The sequence below is a fragment of the Hevea brasiliensis genome, chromosome 9, assembly GCF_030052815.1.
Source record: "Hevea brasiliensis isolate MT/VB/25A 57/8 chromosome 9, ASM3005281v1, whole genome shotgun sequence".
Classification (NCBI taxonomy): Eukaryota; Viridiplantae; Streptophyta; class Magnoliopsida; order Malpighiales; family Euphorbiaceae; genus Hevea; species Hevea brasiliensis.
Window position 1 is genome coordinate 96,993,744 of NC_079501.1, and position 20,319 is coordinate 97,014,062.

The window sequence follows — 20,319 nt, forward strand, 5'->3', positions numbered from 1 at the left end:
TTTCAGCAGCTGCCAATTATACATACTAGATTACAGTAATAAGAACTTATCGAGACGTTGAGTAGCAAAGGAATAAATGAGCATATTGAAGAAGGAAGTAGCTGTTTTAATAAAGGCCTGTTTTATTCTTGATATAGCACCAGCAACACCATGCATACATACAATACAAAATCATGCATCTTTCCTTGAATACCTATTATATATATATATATATATATATATATATATATATATATATAGTAGTAGCCACCCTCACATGGGCCATACAGTAGTTTTATACTGAAGAATATGATCTCCTCGTACAAGCTAATTAAACCACCTCCAGAGAGACAGTGTATATATATATTAAGGCTTGCCTCCAATTTTCCTCCTAGGGTCGTGTCTAGGGTTAGCTCCTGTATCATAATCCTGTACATCCATCAGAAGCTTCCTGCTGGTATTCATTTGGATGCCATCCTAATTTGCATACAGACATTGATATATTTACGCGTTAGTTAGTGGGAAATTATATATATCAACAAAAGTAGTAATAATAATAACAATAATTTTTGTGTTTTGCTTCCATGCATTTATCTGCATATATATTAAATGCATGACATAAGAGATTTGATTTGAGTGCATTTAATATAAAATCAATTTTATATAAAAATGAGTTTAATAATTATTAAATTAAATATTTGTGTTGAGATTTATGTAAAATTAATCAATTAAAATGTATATATAAATATATAATTAAAGCAATGAGATATAAATTTAAATGTAAATATTTTATTTAATAATTATTATATTTATTTTCATATAAAGCCGATTTTTTTGACAAAAAAAAAAGTTTAGATGAGAGGAGGTTCCCTGTTAAAATTCAAGTTATACCACTAACTTATTGAGATATTATAGTAAAGCTTACAGATCCCCTATCAAGAGAAACGATTGTAAGATTTGAACTCTCAATCTAATGAGAGCGTTGATTGAGTTTCACCAACTAAATCAACCTTCATTGACACAAAGTTAGTTTATATTAATTGCACTCTAGAGATTGTTGTGTTGACATTCATATGTAGCTATTAATTGTGTACCTTGTGAAGAGAGTGATTTGGGCTCATGCCTTCCCTGAAGCCTTCAACCATGCCTACAAAGAGAAAGGGATTCATTAATGAAGTACTCTTTAAGCTAAATGATTTTTTGTAAATGGGTTTTTAATACTAATAACAAATGGGTTAGGTTATGCTTAAGAGCATACTGACCTGAAGATAAGGGAATGAGGAGCAGTAATAGGGACACTAAAAGAAGGGTTTTGATCCTAATAATAAGATTAAGAGCCATGAGAGAATATGGGGATATGATCCCTTACAAAGAGAGGAGGGGGAAGAATGGAGGGAAGGTAGGGTTTTTATTGTTAGTGGTATGGAAATGCCATGAGAGCTCTATTGTGATAGTGCACCCACCCATTAGCTACAGAATGACGATGAAATGCATTAACCTTTTGCCCACAAACCCTAAAGTCAACTTTCTTCTCTATTTCTTATATATGTGACATAAAAAAGATAAAGCAATTGTATGTATTTGTGTCAACAAGCCAAGATCAATCCCTTCCCTTGCATTGCTTTATAATTTCTATAGCCATTTTCAACAGGTTGGCTTTTGGGTTTTTTTTTTTTTTTTTCAATTATTATTCAATAGAGGTATAATAGGTTGAATAATGATTGACAAGCTATACAATAAGAGATAGTTATTTCTATTTCTCACCATAAATATGACTAGTCTCAATAGGTAGAGAGAGGCTTGAAATTTGAGATCTCCCCACTTTTTACACTTTAAAGATGAAAGAATACCATAAGACTACACCTTAATCACCAATTCGAGTCTTTAATTATAACTTAATTTATAAGTTTATACTTAAAAGAAATTCAATTGAGGTTGAGATTCAATTAATAAGAAAAGTAAAAGTGTCACTTTAGTGCCTACACAACATATGTTGGCATATTATAAGATGGAAGTTTGAAATAAAAGACTTTGGCATCCGTCAATTTTAAAAAAGTGTGCTTTTTCTTTAGAAAATCTTATCAAATTCAACTATGAAATTAAACATAAATTTATATAGCCAATCAAGTTTAATATAGTTAGCCTCTTCATTATTTTTAAAGGAATTGTGTAATTGTTGTAACTCACCATGCATGCCATTGCTCTTTTGATCTTCTCTATTTATATGTGTATATAATTTATAAGAAAATATTTTTTATTTTAATTTGTAGTAAAACATATTTTTAATTAAATAACTCTGAGTTTATAACTCAATATATATATATATATAGAAGATTTCATTAGATAAATAAAAATAAATAAAATATTAAAATATAAAATTAATTATTATGAGTGAGATTTAAATTCTGTCCCATTTCCTCTTAAGTATTTTAATGTAAATTATTAAAGATCATTTAGGAACTTATAAAAATAGCGATACAAAAATAATATTACAAGGTTTGGTGAATATAAGAAAAAAAATGAAAATATTACCAAACAATTTAAAATTAAACTTAATATGCATAGCATTATTTATTTTAATTATTAAGATAAAAAAATTAAGATTAAATTAAAATAAATTAACAAATAATATACAATGAATCATTTTATTTTAATTTAAACATTCAAATAATAAATTTTATTTAAGTCAAAATATATTAGTTAATTCTAAGTAATTATAAATAAACGAATAATTTAAATTTTAAGTTTGTGGCAAATTCAAATTATTAAATAAAAATTAAGCATGGAATAAATAGGGGCAAGTCCATTGCCCATCGTGGATCCGTTCTTAAAGTAAATATGAACAAAATAGTAAAAATATATAATAAAAATTTCTATTTTTAATTAATTTATTTTATAAAAATTATTATTTTATTAGAAATGGGATTTTTTTTTTCTATTTTAAGACGTAAAATTGATCACTTTCAATGAATTGTCATTTCGTGGTATTGACCATTAAGTAGTGGGGGTGTGGGAAACCCTAATTTCCATAAAAAAATTTTCCTTTTTTCTTTCTTTTTCCGTGGTACCAAACAGCACTTTAAATGCTTAAGATCCTCACATTTCGGCTTTCAATTCATCACTTTGTAAAGGCAAATTGGACAAACATTGTGAATGGTGATCGGTGAGTGGCCTACACATGAAATCCAAACCAAATACAAACCCATTTTCACAGTTGATTCCATTAATTATACCAAGACCACTACCTAAAGAGGGGACAACACACACCACTTTGAACTCTTGTCCCCTACAACACTAATTACTTTTCTTTAATCATCCATTAAACACTAATTAACTTTACATTAATCATCTTCCTCAAGAAGACCATATGTTTGTAATCATGGCGTTGGTTTTTAATTACAAGCTTTACAATTTTGAATCTTCTTTAAGCTTGCTCATACTCCATTCTGAAAAACTGTTCTAGGACTCCATTATAATTGCACTCTGAATTTTTTTTTTTTTTTAATAGTCGCACTCTGAATTATTAATAATAGTGCAATTATACCTTAGCGTTGTTAACTATATTGTTAAAAACTAACAAAACTGCCATCTCAACTGTATTAATCCGCCAACTTAATAGAATTATCAAGATACAATTGTTAAATAGTGTTAATAGCTGAAGTGGCAGTTCTATTAATTTCTAAAGGTATGGTTAAAATTAGGCATGATCACAATGTTATTAATAATTTAAGGTGCAATTATTAAAAAAAAAAAAAGAAGTTTAAGATTTAATTGTAAAAATAAGTAAAATTTGAGATACGTTTAGCCATTTTCTCAAAAATTTTCTTGTCTCGATTTATTATGGAATCGAGACAGATATATGTAAATCTCATTTATTTAATATTCTCATCATATGTTATATATTAAATTCATAATAAATCAAATTTAAATAAAAATATTTTCATCTATTATGCATAAATATGCATACATGGTATAAATTACAAATATTATATTTTATATTTGAATACTTGTGGTATAATAATTTGTAATCATATTTATTAATTTTTATACTTGAAATATTTAATTTATCAATTACAGTTGGACCATGTTATGTATTCTCAATATTAATGGATGGACATGGCCATAAATGATCTTCATATTTTATATTAGCATATATTATGCTTGTGCTTTACTCTTTTGCAATGCTAACATAACATATGCAAACAGGGTGTTATTTTTAACATATAAGGAATTTAAATTTAAATTTTTTTTTTATAATTGATCTGATAACATAAGATTTAAATTTAAGACTTCATAATTTTAAAAATGAGTCAATATCACTAAATTAATTCAAATGTGAGGCAGTACACCCCTTCACATCCAGGTATAAATATCTGGAGTATGAAATTTTCAAACAAACACATATGCAGATGGTTCAATATTATAAACAAGGTAGACTCTAATACTATACGAAGAAAATGAATCAGATTTAACTCTACCCAAAAAATATTTCAAAGGAATAAGATTTATTTAAATTTTATATTTAATTTAAATACCTCATTCGAAAGTGGAACAATATATATATATATTAATGTTTAAAAACAAAAATTCACAACAGAAAAATTTATATGCATGATACTGGCAAAGTCAAGTCAAAATCAAAGCAGGAATATCATATGTGGTGGTGGTGGTTAAGACAACACACCATGTTGTTACCAATTGTAAGAAATAACACATCAAACCAAAGTGGCAATCACTATTCATTTTGGATGCTTACCCTAATTTTAAATTTACTTTGTATTTTACATTGTATGGAAATAGTAGCAATTCAATAGTAAACACAAAGTTGTGAAAACCCCAACCCATCACATCCACTACTTTTGTTAGATATGGATGGTGGGATTCATATTACAGAAGATGAAAGCCACCTTCTATGAAGTAAAACCTTCCATGTCTACTTCTACCCACCCATCACAATGTTGTTATTAGAATCAGCTGAAACTTGCTATTGGAAAAAATATATATTTTTAAATATATTAATTAAAGAGTATTAAAAATTAATTTAAAATTAAATTTAATAAATTTTAATTATAAAAATATAATAATAATAAAATAATTTCTTTCAAATTATTTTTTCCACAATATTTAAAATTATATATTTTTTCTTTCTGAAAAACAGTTTCAACTTTTACTAAGTGCCCCAAGACAAAACAACAAGGCCATTTTATTCATGGTGTACTCTCTTCTTTTTTTCTTATTTTGTTGCTTTTACCATTGGTTTATTACTTTCTTAGAAACAAAATTACCTTAAAATCTCCCTCATGTGTGTTTGAAAACTACAAGTTTAAAAAAATTTAATTTAATTAAATTTTTTTTATCAATTATTATGTTTAAAAATATAAATAAGTAAAAAATAATAATTCTTTTAATTTAACAAAAAAATTATTTTAAAAAATATAAATCAAGCAAAAAGTTAAATGATTGCATATAAATTCAATTGAAATGCCAAAGTTCAAATCTTACCACTCTAAAGAGATAGTTTGAAAAAAAAATAGAATTATTATAAAAAATACTATAAAAATAAAAATTATTTCATTTCAAATCCCCATAAATTTGATTTAAAAAAAAAAATTCCCCATACAAACCTACAATAATTTTGTTAGCTTGTTTGAAAAAATGAACAGAACCAATGAGCAAACCAAATGGAAGAAGCGTCAAACAGCAACATTGCCCTAAATCTCTCAATCCTCCAACCAATATACACAAACATCATTACTATACACTAAAGGAGGGCAACCATTTACTGTTCCTAAAAACAGTGATAGGTCCCCTCTACTCCTCTTTTTTTTTCCCCTATTTATATGACACATGTTGACCGTAGAGAGATGAAGAGTCAGGGGTGTTATTGTTTCTACAGTTTCTAATTATAATTGTCACATCACAATCAGTGTTCATATATCAAATTATCTTCTTTCAAATAAAATTTATAAAAAAAAAATAATTTCTAAATCCTATAGATTAATCCATTAGATTATGTTTTTCAATGTTAATAAAAAAAACTAATTTTTACTTTTTTTTAACATTCAACAATATAATAACAAATAATTTAAATATATATATATATATATATATATATATATATATATCAAATTATTTTTTCTCATTTCAATTTATACTTTAATTTTAATTGTTTCAAATTATTTAATTATTATTATCATTATTGAAATAACTTTGAAATTTATTATTTAATAACAATGTTGTGATAATTTTCCCTATTTCATTTCTTTATTTTTTTAGTGTTTTTTTTTATAATTTTTTATTGTATTATTAAAAATTTATATTTTCTTTTTAATTTTTACATGATATTTCTTGAATTTTGACTCACCACAATATTTTTTTTAATTAATTAAATTTCTTGAAATAAAATGAATGCTTAATCCCTTTTAAATTTTTATATAGATATTTTATTTTATTAATCAAATTTTTAAATTTTTATTTATTTTAATATTTAAACCATTTATATGTTCATAAATAAATTGATTTTCTTATAATTTTTGCATTTTTGTTTTCAATTTAATTTTTTTTAATTATTAAATTTGCATTCATTATTAATGTTTTTCTTAAATCAGTTTTAAGATTATATTATTTTATGATAAAATAAATTTTACTTTATTAATCTATTTAAGCATTATTTCTTTAATTTTTTTTTCTATAAACACTACTTTAAAATGGTAGGATTTTGATTAAAATTATTATTTTTTATAATAATAATAATAATAATAATAATAATAATAATAATAATAATAATCTTAAATATATTTTAAAATAATATTTATAAACTTTTTATAAAGTCTATTTAAAATTATTAATCTATTAACACTTCATTTGAGAAGAGACAAAGGAAAGTAAGATTTTATAAAATAAAATTTTTTAAAGTAAAATTTTTTATAATTTTCAAACCTTCTTAACTTTTTAGCGATTGAAAAGACGAAAAAAATTTTTTTTTAAATATTTAGAAATTTTAAAGAAAAAGTTTTAATAGATTGAAAAATAAAAATTTTTGGATATTTTTAAAAATCATACTTTAAAAAATCTTCCACTCTCTCAAACACAAATTCAAGATTTTTAAACCTTGAAAGGCCTATCATTACTTTAAAAAACCTACTTCCAAATAAAGGGTAAATATGTAATTATAAATAATAAATAATTAAATTCACTTTCCTTTTAAATTTTAATGTAGATTATAATATATTTAATTTATTTTTTAATAATTCAAAAAATTTTAAAACAATATGCATAAACATTTTAAAACAATGTGCATATACATTATTTTTGTACACTAAACCTACTACTCAAAAGTAATATTATACACCTTCTTTATTACTTTTTTAAACAATCATTACTATTATTTTCTTTTATAATTATACTCTATAATTAATTTTTTTTAAATTATATATTTATTCCATGTATTATGATAAATAAATAATAAATATAATATTATTAATATTAATTTATTTTAAACCAAACTACGTACGCATCATATAATATATTGAATAATTAAAATTTTATTTCACTTACATTATGATCTACACATAAATAATATGCAATGTAATTTTTTTTATATATTTTTAAAATAAAATTAGATGTATTTTCAAGAAAAATATATTTTTATTAATTATATTAATATAATAAATATATATACATAAAGATTTTAAAAAGCTTCCAGGGAGAAATCCCATAAAATAAAATAAAATAAAATAAATGCATAACGCCTTTTTTGCTTCAAGGACATCACAATAAAATACAATTGTACTGCCTCTCACTTCATCTGATGTTCATTTCTCCATCCAATATCCTTACAATGTCAACACAGTTCATGACATTTCAATATAACTGTTCTCTACAAAGCAGAGATTAACCAAAATATTACACATTCTGAGGGAAAAAAAAAAAAAAAAAAGAGAGAAAACTATATTTGAAGAGGGGAAAAAAGACACAGTATATGATTGAATGAATGCAAGGTATATTACTGACTTGAGACCTATAAAAACAGTAAAAGAAAAATAAAAAATGCAATGCAGGATGCAAAACCCTCAATAATATGATGAAGACCCCCAACCAAGTATACCAAAGAGTGCTGCAGCTAAAATACAACCCAACCATGACACACATGATGATGAAATGATATGATATGAATGATGAAAAAGACCAAAAAAAAAAAAGGGAGGGGGTAAAAAAAATCAGGAATGAAATGTGGGTCTTCCAAAATGTGGCACCTGTTTCATCAAGTGTCACTAAACTTCAACCAATCACTAGTAATCTACTTCAACAACCTTAGAGATTACCACCAGAACAGCATGAGATGTCTCAACCATGACAGAGATCATTAAATAGCAAATGACAAGTTGCTGCCGGACTTGTATATTCAGCAAATCAAAGTTACCTCTCCCCCTCACTTGAACCAATTCTGAGCTGTAACTGATATTCTCTTAAGCTTTCAACATATGCCTTCACTATCACTTTTACCCACATCCACAAAGTAATCACCACCCAATTCCCAACCCCATGGTGCTGATGTGACAACCTGAAGACTGATAACTTTGTTATCCAAAAATGGCAGATGACCTGACACAAATGCAACCCTGGACCCCGACTCAATACACCCAAATGCATGCAGGGACTTGTAAAAGGAAAGAGCATGCCAAATCACATAAACCTCAAATAGAAATTGCACGACTTATGGCCAACTTGGCCCATTCAGCAGATTCCTTAATCATATGGTCTTCAGAAGACAAACATTCATTTAAGAAGTCTTTGCTAGAAAGAGATTGCTGTATCAAAGAACCAGCATTACTTCCCAGTGTATCGGCTAAATCTCCAAGGACCCCAATGGCAGTTTTCATTACTAAATCATCCCTGCATCAAATAAATTATAGCAAGTCACAAACAATAATGTAATAAAAAATTAAAAAAAAAAAAAAAAGCGCACACACTTTATGAATGTAAAATAAAAGATGAGACCATATTTCAGTAGAACATACATATCCTTCTCCATGTATATACTATCCAAGAACTGAAGGATGTGTGGTGCATAAGGAATCAAGAGCTGAGTCTTCGGAGAGTTCTTAAACCCTTGAAGAATCCCTGAATATGCCTCCAAAATTCCATTCCTCAATGAATTTGTGTACTCAGTCATTTCATCATCAGCCCCAGCTGTATGGGCAGATAACTCTGCAGCACTTTGTAGCATGGGCATGGCATACATCAAGTACTTCTCAAAATTCTCTCCTATTGCCAGTGCAATGTCACCAAAGCTCGAGAATATGGGAGGCTTCACAGACCGGTGCAACTGGTTGCTTGATAAATCTTTGAGAAGCTGTGTCATAATCCCATCACAGTAAGGCAAAATTTTATCCTCCAATGCCCTGCAAATATCGCCCACAACACCAACTGTTACAGCACAGACTTGGTACTCCTCAAAATTTTGAAGACCCATTTCCAAATACTTATAAAACTCTGGCATGTATTTCGCAAAATCCAGGCCCGTTGCATAGGCAAGGGCTCCAATGGCAAGCATGGCCTCCTCGTGCACAGTAGCACTTCTACAAGCAAAAACCCTCAGGAAGAGTCCCATTATTTGATCTGCATACTGCATGAACACATACTTGGTTGGCTCTGATGACCCTAGCTTCTGAATTATTACCTGTAAACATCCACAAAGAAGGCCTTGTAATTCACTTTGCCTCTCTCTCTCATCAGATGAAAGCTTCTGGCCCTCAAGAGTTTTATGAAGCTCCATCATAATTACAGGGACTAATTGCAAAACCATGGGTGCTGTTTCATCAGTTGAGCACCTCACCACTTCATTTAATGTTTCATAAGCGGCAGTCCTCAAACGCGATTCTCCAGCATCCTCTCTATGAGTAACAGTGAGAAGTGCTTGAACAATTTCCTGGAAATATGGAGTCAGTGGCGATGATGGGCCCACCACTTCATAACCCTGGGCAAGAAAATAAAGGGCGCCACATGCCTTCTCTGCTACATTTGGAGCATCTTTCATGCTCTGAAGCAGTACAGTGATGATCTGTTGGCAATTTGCCTGAGTAATTATGGGTGCATCTATGGTTGAACCATGAAGAAATTCAAAGATTCGTCCAAGGGTCCATGCAGTGGTGTCCTTGACATGGTTATTTGGATCCTTGGTCAAAGCACTTAGCATGAAATTCAAGGCAACATTAACAATAGGAATTAACTTGTCAGGGGAAGGACCCTCCAAGATTGAGCCAAAGGCATAAGTTGCTGCCTCTCTCTGCCTCCAATCTGGTTTTGTAATATTTTCTTCAATAAATGGCATTACAAGTGGGACAATATCATCTCCCACAGTTCGAGCAACCAAACCAAGACATGTACCACCAGCCATTGCAATGTTCCAAGCACCTTCATCTTGATCTTGGTCCTCCTCTTGCTTTAGAAGTGTCTCCAACAGCATTGGGACAAGAGCAGGAAGTGCCTGCTTAATAAAATAAAAGCAAGGAATATCAGAGTCCCCAGTGAAATCATCCCCATATTCTTCCAATATTTCTATCTCCTCATCACAAATTGAGCTCCAAAACTCAATTGCTTGAAGAGCCACAGGTTCCTCATCTTCCCTCACAGCCTTTGCTGTGATGCTAAAGATGTCCTGGATATAAGGCGTTAATTTCTCATAATAACTTGATGAAATCGAGACCAAACACTCAAAAGCAGCCTGCCGTATCTTCACTTCTGGAGACAGAGTTGCCTCACAGACAACTCTCATGATATAATCACGCTCCATATCATTGGAAAAATTTGCTTGCGCAAAGCCTAATGCATTGTATAGTGCTCGGGTGGCTGCAAGCCGAACATCATTGTTTCCTTCAGACGCATTCATACCCTGAACTACTGCTGTAAGTATTTTATTCACTTGGTCTTGATCTATAACATCAGGAGAGACTTCCTCACATAAATATCCAAGAGTCTCTAAAGTGGCTTGCTTGACATGAGAAGGAAGCTGGTGAATATTTGATAAAAGTGATACTATCAGCTCAGGCCATTGTTTCTGAGGTAATTCAATACCTGCGATCTTGGCAATGACTTGAGAGGCAGTTGACCGAGCATCAACTACAGGAGAGGAAAGAGTCTTTAACAAACATGCCTTGATTTGGCTTTTCACATTGTTGTCCAGTGACAACCATCTTTGAACAAGCTCAAGTTTTCTATGTTGTTCCTTGGCATCCAATGCATTTTTAAGTATTAAACCAGCTAATTTGCGGCTATCTACAGGTTTCTCATCATTTGCTAGCTCACTAGAGAGTGATAGCAAAAAACTGGAGAGGTTTTGCTCCTGGAACTGTTTTAAGCTTTCTTCTGCATGTTTACGCACATTTCCATCTATTGATTGTGCATTCAAAAGCACCTGGGTAACTTCCATTGCCATACTGCATATGAAAACATCAAATTTCAAATGGTTAGATAAGTACACAATGGCAATCAACAATCCATTTCAGCTAGGGATCCAAGGATGCAACCAAAAAAATACAACAAAAAATATGCCACTTCAAAAGCACCGGAACAAAGACCACCAATGAGGATTAAATTAAAAGCTGAAAATCTATTAATGCTTTTTAGATAAAATTTAATATCTATACCTAACAGAGAAGAAGATAAATAATAGCTTACGTTAAATTGTTTGCTTTCGTGGACAATCCAAACAACACATATTAAAAGTCAAGATTACAAATTCAATATTTTATTTCCATTATTTTTATCATTTCTACTCCAAATCCGACAGACATCATCCATGTTTCAGCTACCTTAAATAACTTGTGTGTCCAAGTCAAAACTACTTTTGGTATAAAGAAACATAAGAATAACACAATCACCACGAAAGGGCAAAAGAAAAATATCAAAAGAAGCATGCCCTCAAAGCCCTAATGCACGCTAAGAAGTTAACAGCAGTTTAGTGGAAGCCATATCTGCAGATGCCAAATCTTGTTTTATACAAATGAAAACATTTGTAGAAACTAGAAACTGAATAAGTTAATTTTTATTAAGCCTCTCCATTCACTCAAAAAAACACTGAAATACGCTCAAATAATAAAGCAAAAACACTGTAAAATTCACTCAAAGGAAATAATAATCACTATTAAATTCACCCAATACAGTTGACAAAGCTCAACTACATTCCCGTTTTAAACTAAAAACTTAAAGCGATCCATCAATTTCAGTACAACAAATTGGGCCAAAAAGAATCTCAAATTCATAATTAAGAAATTGAACAAAAAAGACACAGATCCGAATCCGATTCAATTAACAGCAAAAGCATCCAAAAAAAAAACTCGATCATAATTATAGACACGATCCAAAAAAAAATTCACAAGCTAATTAAATAGAAGGAAAAAAAAAAAAAACAGAATCAAATAATTACAAGTGAAATCCATATTAATAGGAATCTGAAAGAACAGATTATTCGAGATCAAGTTACTAAAATCATCTTAATTCGCGAAAATCATAGAATCAATATCTAGAAGGAATACAAAATTTACCTGAATGAAAGATTTTTCCGACGAGGGAAACAGCGATTTGAAACCCTAAAAAGGCAAAGAAACGACACAGAGAACAGCGAGAGTGCGTTTGGGTGTGAAGAAGAAAACGCGGATGCAAAGCTGGACTTGACATAACGCGAATCAATCTCTCTTTTCTTATTATTATTATTATTATGGGTAATTATTAACTACCACAAGCTCCACAAATTAATCCGTGGATTCCACCTTCTGTTATTCCATAATTGGCCAAATATTTTGTTTTTTGAGTCAAAGTTGTATTCAATTTACAAGGTCGAAGTGTTTAACGGTTGGGATTGCAGATCAGATAATTATTGACCATGTTGGTGCAAAACAACTCACAACTTAGCGAGATGGGGAAGTTTAGTTGACGTGTGGGTCCCTGGTGTAGAAAGGTTAATGATCCAACGGTGAAGATTAAATTTGATGAAGGCAAGCCAATCCTGGATGATTTTCCTTTTGTACGGTGCGCTGGGTACAGTTGGTTAAGAATCAATGACGTGTGTTTCTAACAAAAGCAGATGCTGCAGCAATAACGTCGAAGTATCTGGATAAGGACGTTAAGGTAGCCATGACCGCCGGTCCGGTCTGGTCCGGCCAAAATTGCCAGTTTTGATTTGAGTGAGGGAAGATCGGAAAAAAATTACTTGGGTCTGATTTCTAATGGCTTCAACTGTAATCAGTCGGTATAAGGGTGAGTAGAATTTGAATCAAAAAAACAAAATGTAGAAATTCAATTCAATTTTCTTGATAAATCGTATGATTTTATTTTTAATAAGTAAAAAAAAAACACGAAATTAAATACAAACAAAAAAACAAATTAAATGAACCAATTCAATTTGAATTAATATGTTTTTTCTTAATTCGATTTGGTTTAGTATTAATTTTGATTTATCTAATTTTATGATGTTTCATACTAGATTAAATTGATCATTATTCACCTCTACAGGCTAATTATGATTGTGTTTGGAAGGATAGAAGGTGTTTTCTAAGTATAGTTAGTAGAGTTTTTAAAGACCTCTAAAAATTTTGTTTCAACTCACCAAATTGATAAGTTAATGAGATTTTTTAAAAATTTTTGAAAGTTTGAAAATCATGAAAAATCTTATTTTAAAAAATTTTATTGTATGATATCATATTTTATTTTATTCGAGTGTAAATGTCACGAACCAAAATTTTAAATCGTGACCGGCGCATAATTTAAGTATTCTTAAATCATGCAAGCCTTATCAGAGTATCTTGAATGAATATATTGTCACTTACTAATTCCAAAAATAGACAAAATTCAATTAAACAAAATGCTGAATAAACATCATAAATATCCCATAGGTAAACTGCGGAGTCTCTACAGATTTCAATAAAAACTTAAACTGTTCAATAAATTAAACTAATTATTAGCCCGAGAAAACATGAATTCAGCCATACCATGAGAATAAATCAAAGTTGTCCCTCTCCAGAAAATGGACTGAATATTTGGATCAGCTGCAGAATTCTACTGATGCAAAAACGGATAATGACAGAAAAGCGTGGTTTGAGCTAGATGCTCAATCAATGATAATTATAGCACACAGCGGAATAGGAACAGTGGACGCTTGATTAATTTCACAATAAATTTTCTATTCAATAAAATCATGCTCATCTTTGTCAAAATCATTAATAAAATAACTTCATAAAACATATATATAAAAGAAAATTCATTCAATAAAAATTTTAGGTACTGATTGCACGGTGATGATACCCCACATCACCAAAGGCCAGATGGTAAGCGCGCTACCAGATATCAGATACCTTCCTCCTCCTTCACAGATATCAATGCATATGATACTAATGCAAACAAAAAACTGCAATGATGCATGACTCGACAATGCAACCTAATACCGTGATAGTCCACACGGTGGGGTCAGATAACAGAAACAGATACTGGGCATAGGTACCAATTCAAAATAGAAAATCAATTTGTACAAATCAATCAAAATCAATAAAAAATTTCAGAATAACTGATAGTGCAATTCCAATAGTGTATTTCAATAGTTTCAGAGAGTCAATAAAATCAAATCAATCTCAAATCAATTCAATAACACATCGGTAAATCTTATAGTCAAATATCAATCAATATAAATACATTAAAGGCCTGTTTCCGGAATCCTAATGGGTCTAATGCAGAGATAGTTGACAAAAATCAATTATTTAATCAAAATCAAAATAAAATTCAATAATAAAATAAAACTGTAGAAAATCACATATAAAATAATTGTTAAAATATTAATTTAAAATTTCATTTAATAACAAACTTAATGCTAAGAAATTTTGAAAGGGACTAAAACGGTGCCATGTACTATAATTACCACTCATCTGGAATCTTCAAAATAATAGCTAGATTCAATAAAAGAGAGATAATTTCAACTGACAGAATGAATATTTGAATCTCTTACATACTCAAAATATAAAGAAAATATCAAATAATAATAAAATATAATAACTTTTATATATATATATATATAAATATAAAAGTTATTATATTTTATTATTATTTGATATTTTCTTTATATTTTGAGTATGTACTTATATATATATATATATATATATATATATATATATATATATATATATATATATATATATATATAAATTGAAGGTTATTATTTCACAGTAATCATGATCAACCCAATTCAATACCAATGATCAAAGAAAAAAATAAATTTCTAGAGTAGTTGTAACAAATCGAAGAAAGAAAATAAAATTAAATTCACCCATTATTAAATAAAGAATGAGAATTTTTACCTTGAAAACAGAATCGAATATGATGAATAGAGAAGTAAAAATTTAGGGATTCTCTGTTGAGAGTATTTGATAGAAAAAGGAGGTGACAAACAGGTTTTGAGAGCAAAGTTTAGCAGAATAGATAATTAGGGTATATATATATTTCAAGAGTTCTATTAGGTGTAGAATGGGATAAGAGTTATTATTGAACTGGGTTGTCCAGACTGCAGATATATATTTAATTTCAAAAATATATATATATATATATATCTAAAAATAAATAAGCAGACCATCCAATAAAATATATATATTTTTTATAAATATATTAAATTATTGTTAGCTAATTAAAATAAAATAATAATAAATAATAAATGTATATGGGTTTTCACATACTTCCCCCCTTAAAAAAAAATTCGGTCCCCGAATTTGAATAGACAAAATTCTAACCTGAAGAATCAAATAAGTGATGATATTTGGCTCGCATTTCAGATTCTGCCTCCCATGTGGCCTCACTACTTGAGTGATTATGCCACAAGACTTTGATCAAAGCCACTTCCTTAGACCGGAGTTCCCTAATTTGTCGATCTAAAATCTGTATTGGCTCCTCATATGACATATCATCCCTAAATTGCATGGTTTGAGGTTGTAAAATATGAGATGGATCTGGTACATACTTCCTAAGCATAGAAATATGGAAAGCTGGATGTACATGTGCAAAACCAGGTGGAAGGGCTAAACGGTAAGCAACTGCTCCAATTCTCTCCAAAATTTCAAATGGACCAACAAAATGAGGGTTAAGCTTCCCTTTCTTCCCAAACCTCATGATTCCTTTCATAGGGGAAACTCTCAGAAATACATGATCACCAATCATAAATTCCACATCTTTACGCTTAGGGTCAGCATAACTTCTTTGTCGACTTTGAGCAGTCAAAAGTCGATCACGAATTAGTCGAACCTTCTCTGAAGTTAATTGTAACAACTCTGGTCTAGCAAGTCTTTTTTTCTCCAACTTCATCCCAACAAACTAGTGACCTACACTTTCGACCATATAATGCCTCATATGGAGCCATCTCTATACTTGCCTGATAACTGTTATTATAAGCAAACTCCACTAAAGGCAAATAATGATCCCAACAGCCACCAAAATCCATAACGCATGCACGAAGCATGTCCTCTAATGTCTGTATGGTCCTTTCTGACTGTCCATCCGTCTGAGGGTGAAAAGTAGTACTAAAGTCTACTCGTGTTCCTAAAGCTTCTTGGAATTTCTTCCAAAATCGAGAAGTAAACTGAGTACCACGATCAGAGACAATGGAAACTGGAACTCCATGAAGACTAACAATCTTGTTTATATACAACTGTGTAAGTTTAGCAAAGTCATATGTAGTCTTCACAGGAAGGAAATGAGCAGATTTTGTCAATCTGTCCACTATCACCCAGATTGCATTGTAACCACCTCGTGTACTAGGTAAACCCACAACAAAGTCCAACCCACAACAAAGTCCATGGCAATATGCTCCCACTTCCACTCGGGAATAGGCAATGGCTGAAGTAACCCAGATGGTCTCTGATGTTCTGCCTTAACCTGCTGACAAGTCAAACATTTAGCAACAAAGTCTGCAACATCCCTCTTCATGCCACCCCACCAATAATGCTTCCTTAAATCACGGTACATCTTAGTTGAACATGGGTGTACTGTGTAAGCAGAATGGTGTGCCTCCTCCATGATTTCTCTTCTCAACTCATCAACATTGGGGACATAAAGTCTAGTGCCATAACGAAGAACTCCATCATCATTCAACATGAATCCTTGAGCTTGGCCTTGATAAATATTATCTATAATCTCACACAGCTGAGAATCCCTCTTTTGAGCAGCCTTAATTCGATCAATCAAGATAGGCCTAACTCGAAAATGTGCTAAGAGTGATCCAGCTATGATTTCAAACTCTACTCCCTGATCTAGCAACTCATGTAATTCACCAATCAAAGGCCTCATCTTGGTAGATATATGGGCTAAACTACCAGAAGACTTCCTACTTAGAGCATCAGCCACTACATTAGCTTTTCCAGGGTGATACTGTATGGTGCAATCATAATCCTTCAGCAATTCTACCCATCTCCTTTGCCTAAGATTAAGATCACGTTGGTCAAATATGTATTTGAGACTTTTGTGGTCAGTGAAAATTTCACAAGTCTCACCCTACAAATAGTGCCTCCAGATTTTCAAAGCAAAAATTACTGCAGCCATTTCCAAATCATGAGTTGGATAATTCTGCTCGTGCCTTTTCAACTGACGAGAAGCATATGCAATAACCCGTCCATGCTGCATCAAAACACATCCTAAACCAATCCTAGAAGCATCACAATATACTACATAACCCCCTGATCCAGATGGAAGGGCTAACACTGGTGCTGTAGTTAAGCGAGTCTTAAGCTCCTGAAAACTTTTTTCACAAGCCTCAGACCACTGAAATTTCACATTCTTCTGTGTCAACTTAGTTAAAGGTGCTGCAATACGAGAGAAGTCTTGAACAAACCGTCTATAATACCCTGCTAAACCCAAGAAACTACGAATCTCTGACACAGTTGTGGGTCTAGGCCAATGAAGCACTGCCTCAACTTTCTTCTTATCAACACACACCCCATCCTTAGATACTGTATGGCCTAGGAAAGCCACACTATCTAACCAAAACTCACATTTTGAGAACTTAGCATATAGCTTGTGTTCTCGTAAAGTCTGAAGGACAATTCTCAAATGTTGTTCATGCTCCTCCTTACTCTTTGAGTACACTAGAATGTCATCAATGAACACTATAACAAATTGATCTAAGAAAGGCTTGAAAACTCTGTTCATGAGATCCATAAAAGCGGCCGGAGCATTGATAAGACCAAAAGACATTACAAGAAATTCATAGTGTCCATACCTAGTCCTAAAGGCTGTCTTGAGTATGTCTTCTTTCTTGACCCTCAATTGATGATACCCAGATCGAAGATCAATCTTGGAAAAATACTTTGCACCTTGAAGTTGGTCAAATAGGTCATCTATGCGTGGAAGAGGATACTTATTATGCACAGTTACCTTATTCAATTGCCTATAATCAATGCACATTCTCAAAGACCCATCCTTCTTCCGTACAAATAACACAGGAGCACCCCATGGAGAAACACTAGGGCGAATAAACCCCTTATCTAGTAGGTCCTGTAGTTGCTCCTTCAACTCCTTAAGTTCTGCGGGTGCCATATGATAAGGTGGCATAGATATAGGCTCAGTTCCAGAAACTAAGTCTATACCAAACTCTACCTCTTGCTCCGGAGGTAAACCTGATAAATCTTCTGGAAATACATCAGGAAACTCCTTAACCACTGCAACATTCTCCAAACCTAAACCTTCTACCTGAACATCTCTAACATAAGCTAGATACCCCTTACACCTCTTTCGCAATAATCGTCTAGTACTCACTACTAAGATAAAATTACTAGAGGCTATACTGTGATCTCCCTGAAATTGAAATTCTTCCTCCCCAGGAATTTTAAAGAGTACAACTTTATTATGACAATCCAATGAAACGTGATAAGTGGCTAACCAATCCATGCCTAAAATCTCATCAAACTCAAATATATCTAAAGAAATAAGATCTGTAGCTAATTTCCTATCTCCAATGTGAACTATAATCCCCTATACACCATATCAGTGTCTATTGCGTTCCTCATAGGTGTTGATACAGATAAAGGATACTCTAACAAAGTAGGTGGTGTACTAAATATCATGGAAGAGTATGGAGAAACAAAGGAATGGTTGTGCCCCAGTCTTAGCCATAGGCGTCTATTCAGATTTTTGATTAATAGTTTGAGGTGGTACCTCTCTTGTTGAATCAACGTTTGCACCATTAAGACCCTTGGCCCTAGTTCTCCTCTTACGTCTAACAGACCCAGGCACCTATTCATTTTAATAAACAAGCATTAAATTTGAAAATGTGAGCCAAATTAAGATAGGTGAAAAAGTACGAAGGACGCAGATATCTGAAGCAATGATAAACTAAAAAGACGTTAAGGATCCTATGCTCCGCAAGTTTACTAGACCTCAACCGAGCTCTGATACCAACTTTGTCACGACCCAAAATTCTAAATCGTGACCGGCGCATAATTTAAGTATTCTTAAATCATGCAAGCCTTATCAGAGTATCTTGAATGAATATATTGTCACTTACTAATCCCAAAAATAGACAAAATTCAATTAAACAAAATGCTGAATAAACATCATAAATATCCCATAGGTAAACTGCGGAGTCTCTACAGATTTCAATAAAAACTTAAACTGTTCAATAAACTAAACTAATTATTAGCCCGAGAAAACATGAATTCGGGCATACTATGAGAATAAATCAAAGTTGTCCCTCTCCAGAAAATGGACTGAATATTTGGATCAGCTGCAGAATTCTACCGATGCAAATGGATAATGCATGAGAAAACGTGGTTTGAGCTAGATGCTCAGTGAATGATAATTATAGCACACAACGGAATAGGAACAGGCAGACGCTTGATTAATTTTACAATAAATTTTCTATTCAATAAAATCATGCTCATGCTGTCAAAATCATTAATAAAATCATGCTCATGTTTCAGAGAGTCAATAAAATCAAATCAATCTCAAATCAATTCAATAACACATCGGTAAATCTTATAGTCAAATATCAATCAATATAAATACATTAAAGGTCTGTTCTCGGAATCCTAATGGGTCTAATGCAAAGATAGTTGATAAAAATCAATTATTTAATCAAAATCAAAATAAAATTCAATAATAAAATAAAACTGTAGAAAATCACATATAAAATAATTGTTAAAATATTAATTTAAAATTTCATTTAATAACAAACTTAATGCTAAGAAATTTTGAAAGGGACTAAAATGGTGTCATGTACTATAATTACCACTCACCTGAAATCTTCAAAATAATAGCTAGATTCAATAAAAGAGAGACAATTTCAGCTGACAGAATGAATATTTGAATCTCCTA

At 31.0% G+C, this 20,319-nt stretch overlaps 2 protein-coding genes across 2 annotated transcripts; both read right to left on the reverse strand.

Moving 5' to 3' along the window:
• Positions 1–221: 221 nt before the first annotated feature.
• Positions 222–1,379, reverse strand: LOC110662056 (uncharacterized). Its single transcript, XM_021820926.2, has 3 exons — positions 1,242–1,379; positions 1,074–1,126; positions 222–456 (listed from the first exon to the last, which is right to left on the reverse strand). The coding sequence occupies exons 1-3, from the start codon at positions 1,318–1,320 to the stop codon at positions 346–348; spliced, it is 243 nt and encodes an 80-aa protein (XP_021676618.1). The 5' UTR covers positions 1,321–1,379; the 3' UTR covers positions 222–345.
• A 6,370-nt stretch (positions 1,380–7,749) lies between these two features.
• Positions 7,750–12,682, reverse strand: LOC110662058 (importin subunit beta-1). Its single transcript, XM_021820928.2, has 3 exons — positions 12,525–12,682; positions 9,000–11,417; positions 7,750–8,874 (listed from the first exon to the last, which is right to left on the reverse strand). Exons 2-3 carry the CDS (start codon positions 11,414–11,416, stop codon positions 8,676–8,678), a joined length of 2,616 nt encoding a protein of 871 aa, XP_021676620.2. The 5' UTR covers position 11,417; positions 12,525–12,682; the 3' UTR covers positions 7,750–8,675.
• Positions 12,683–20,319: the final 7,637 nt, after the last annotated feature.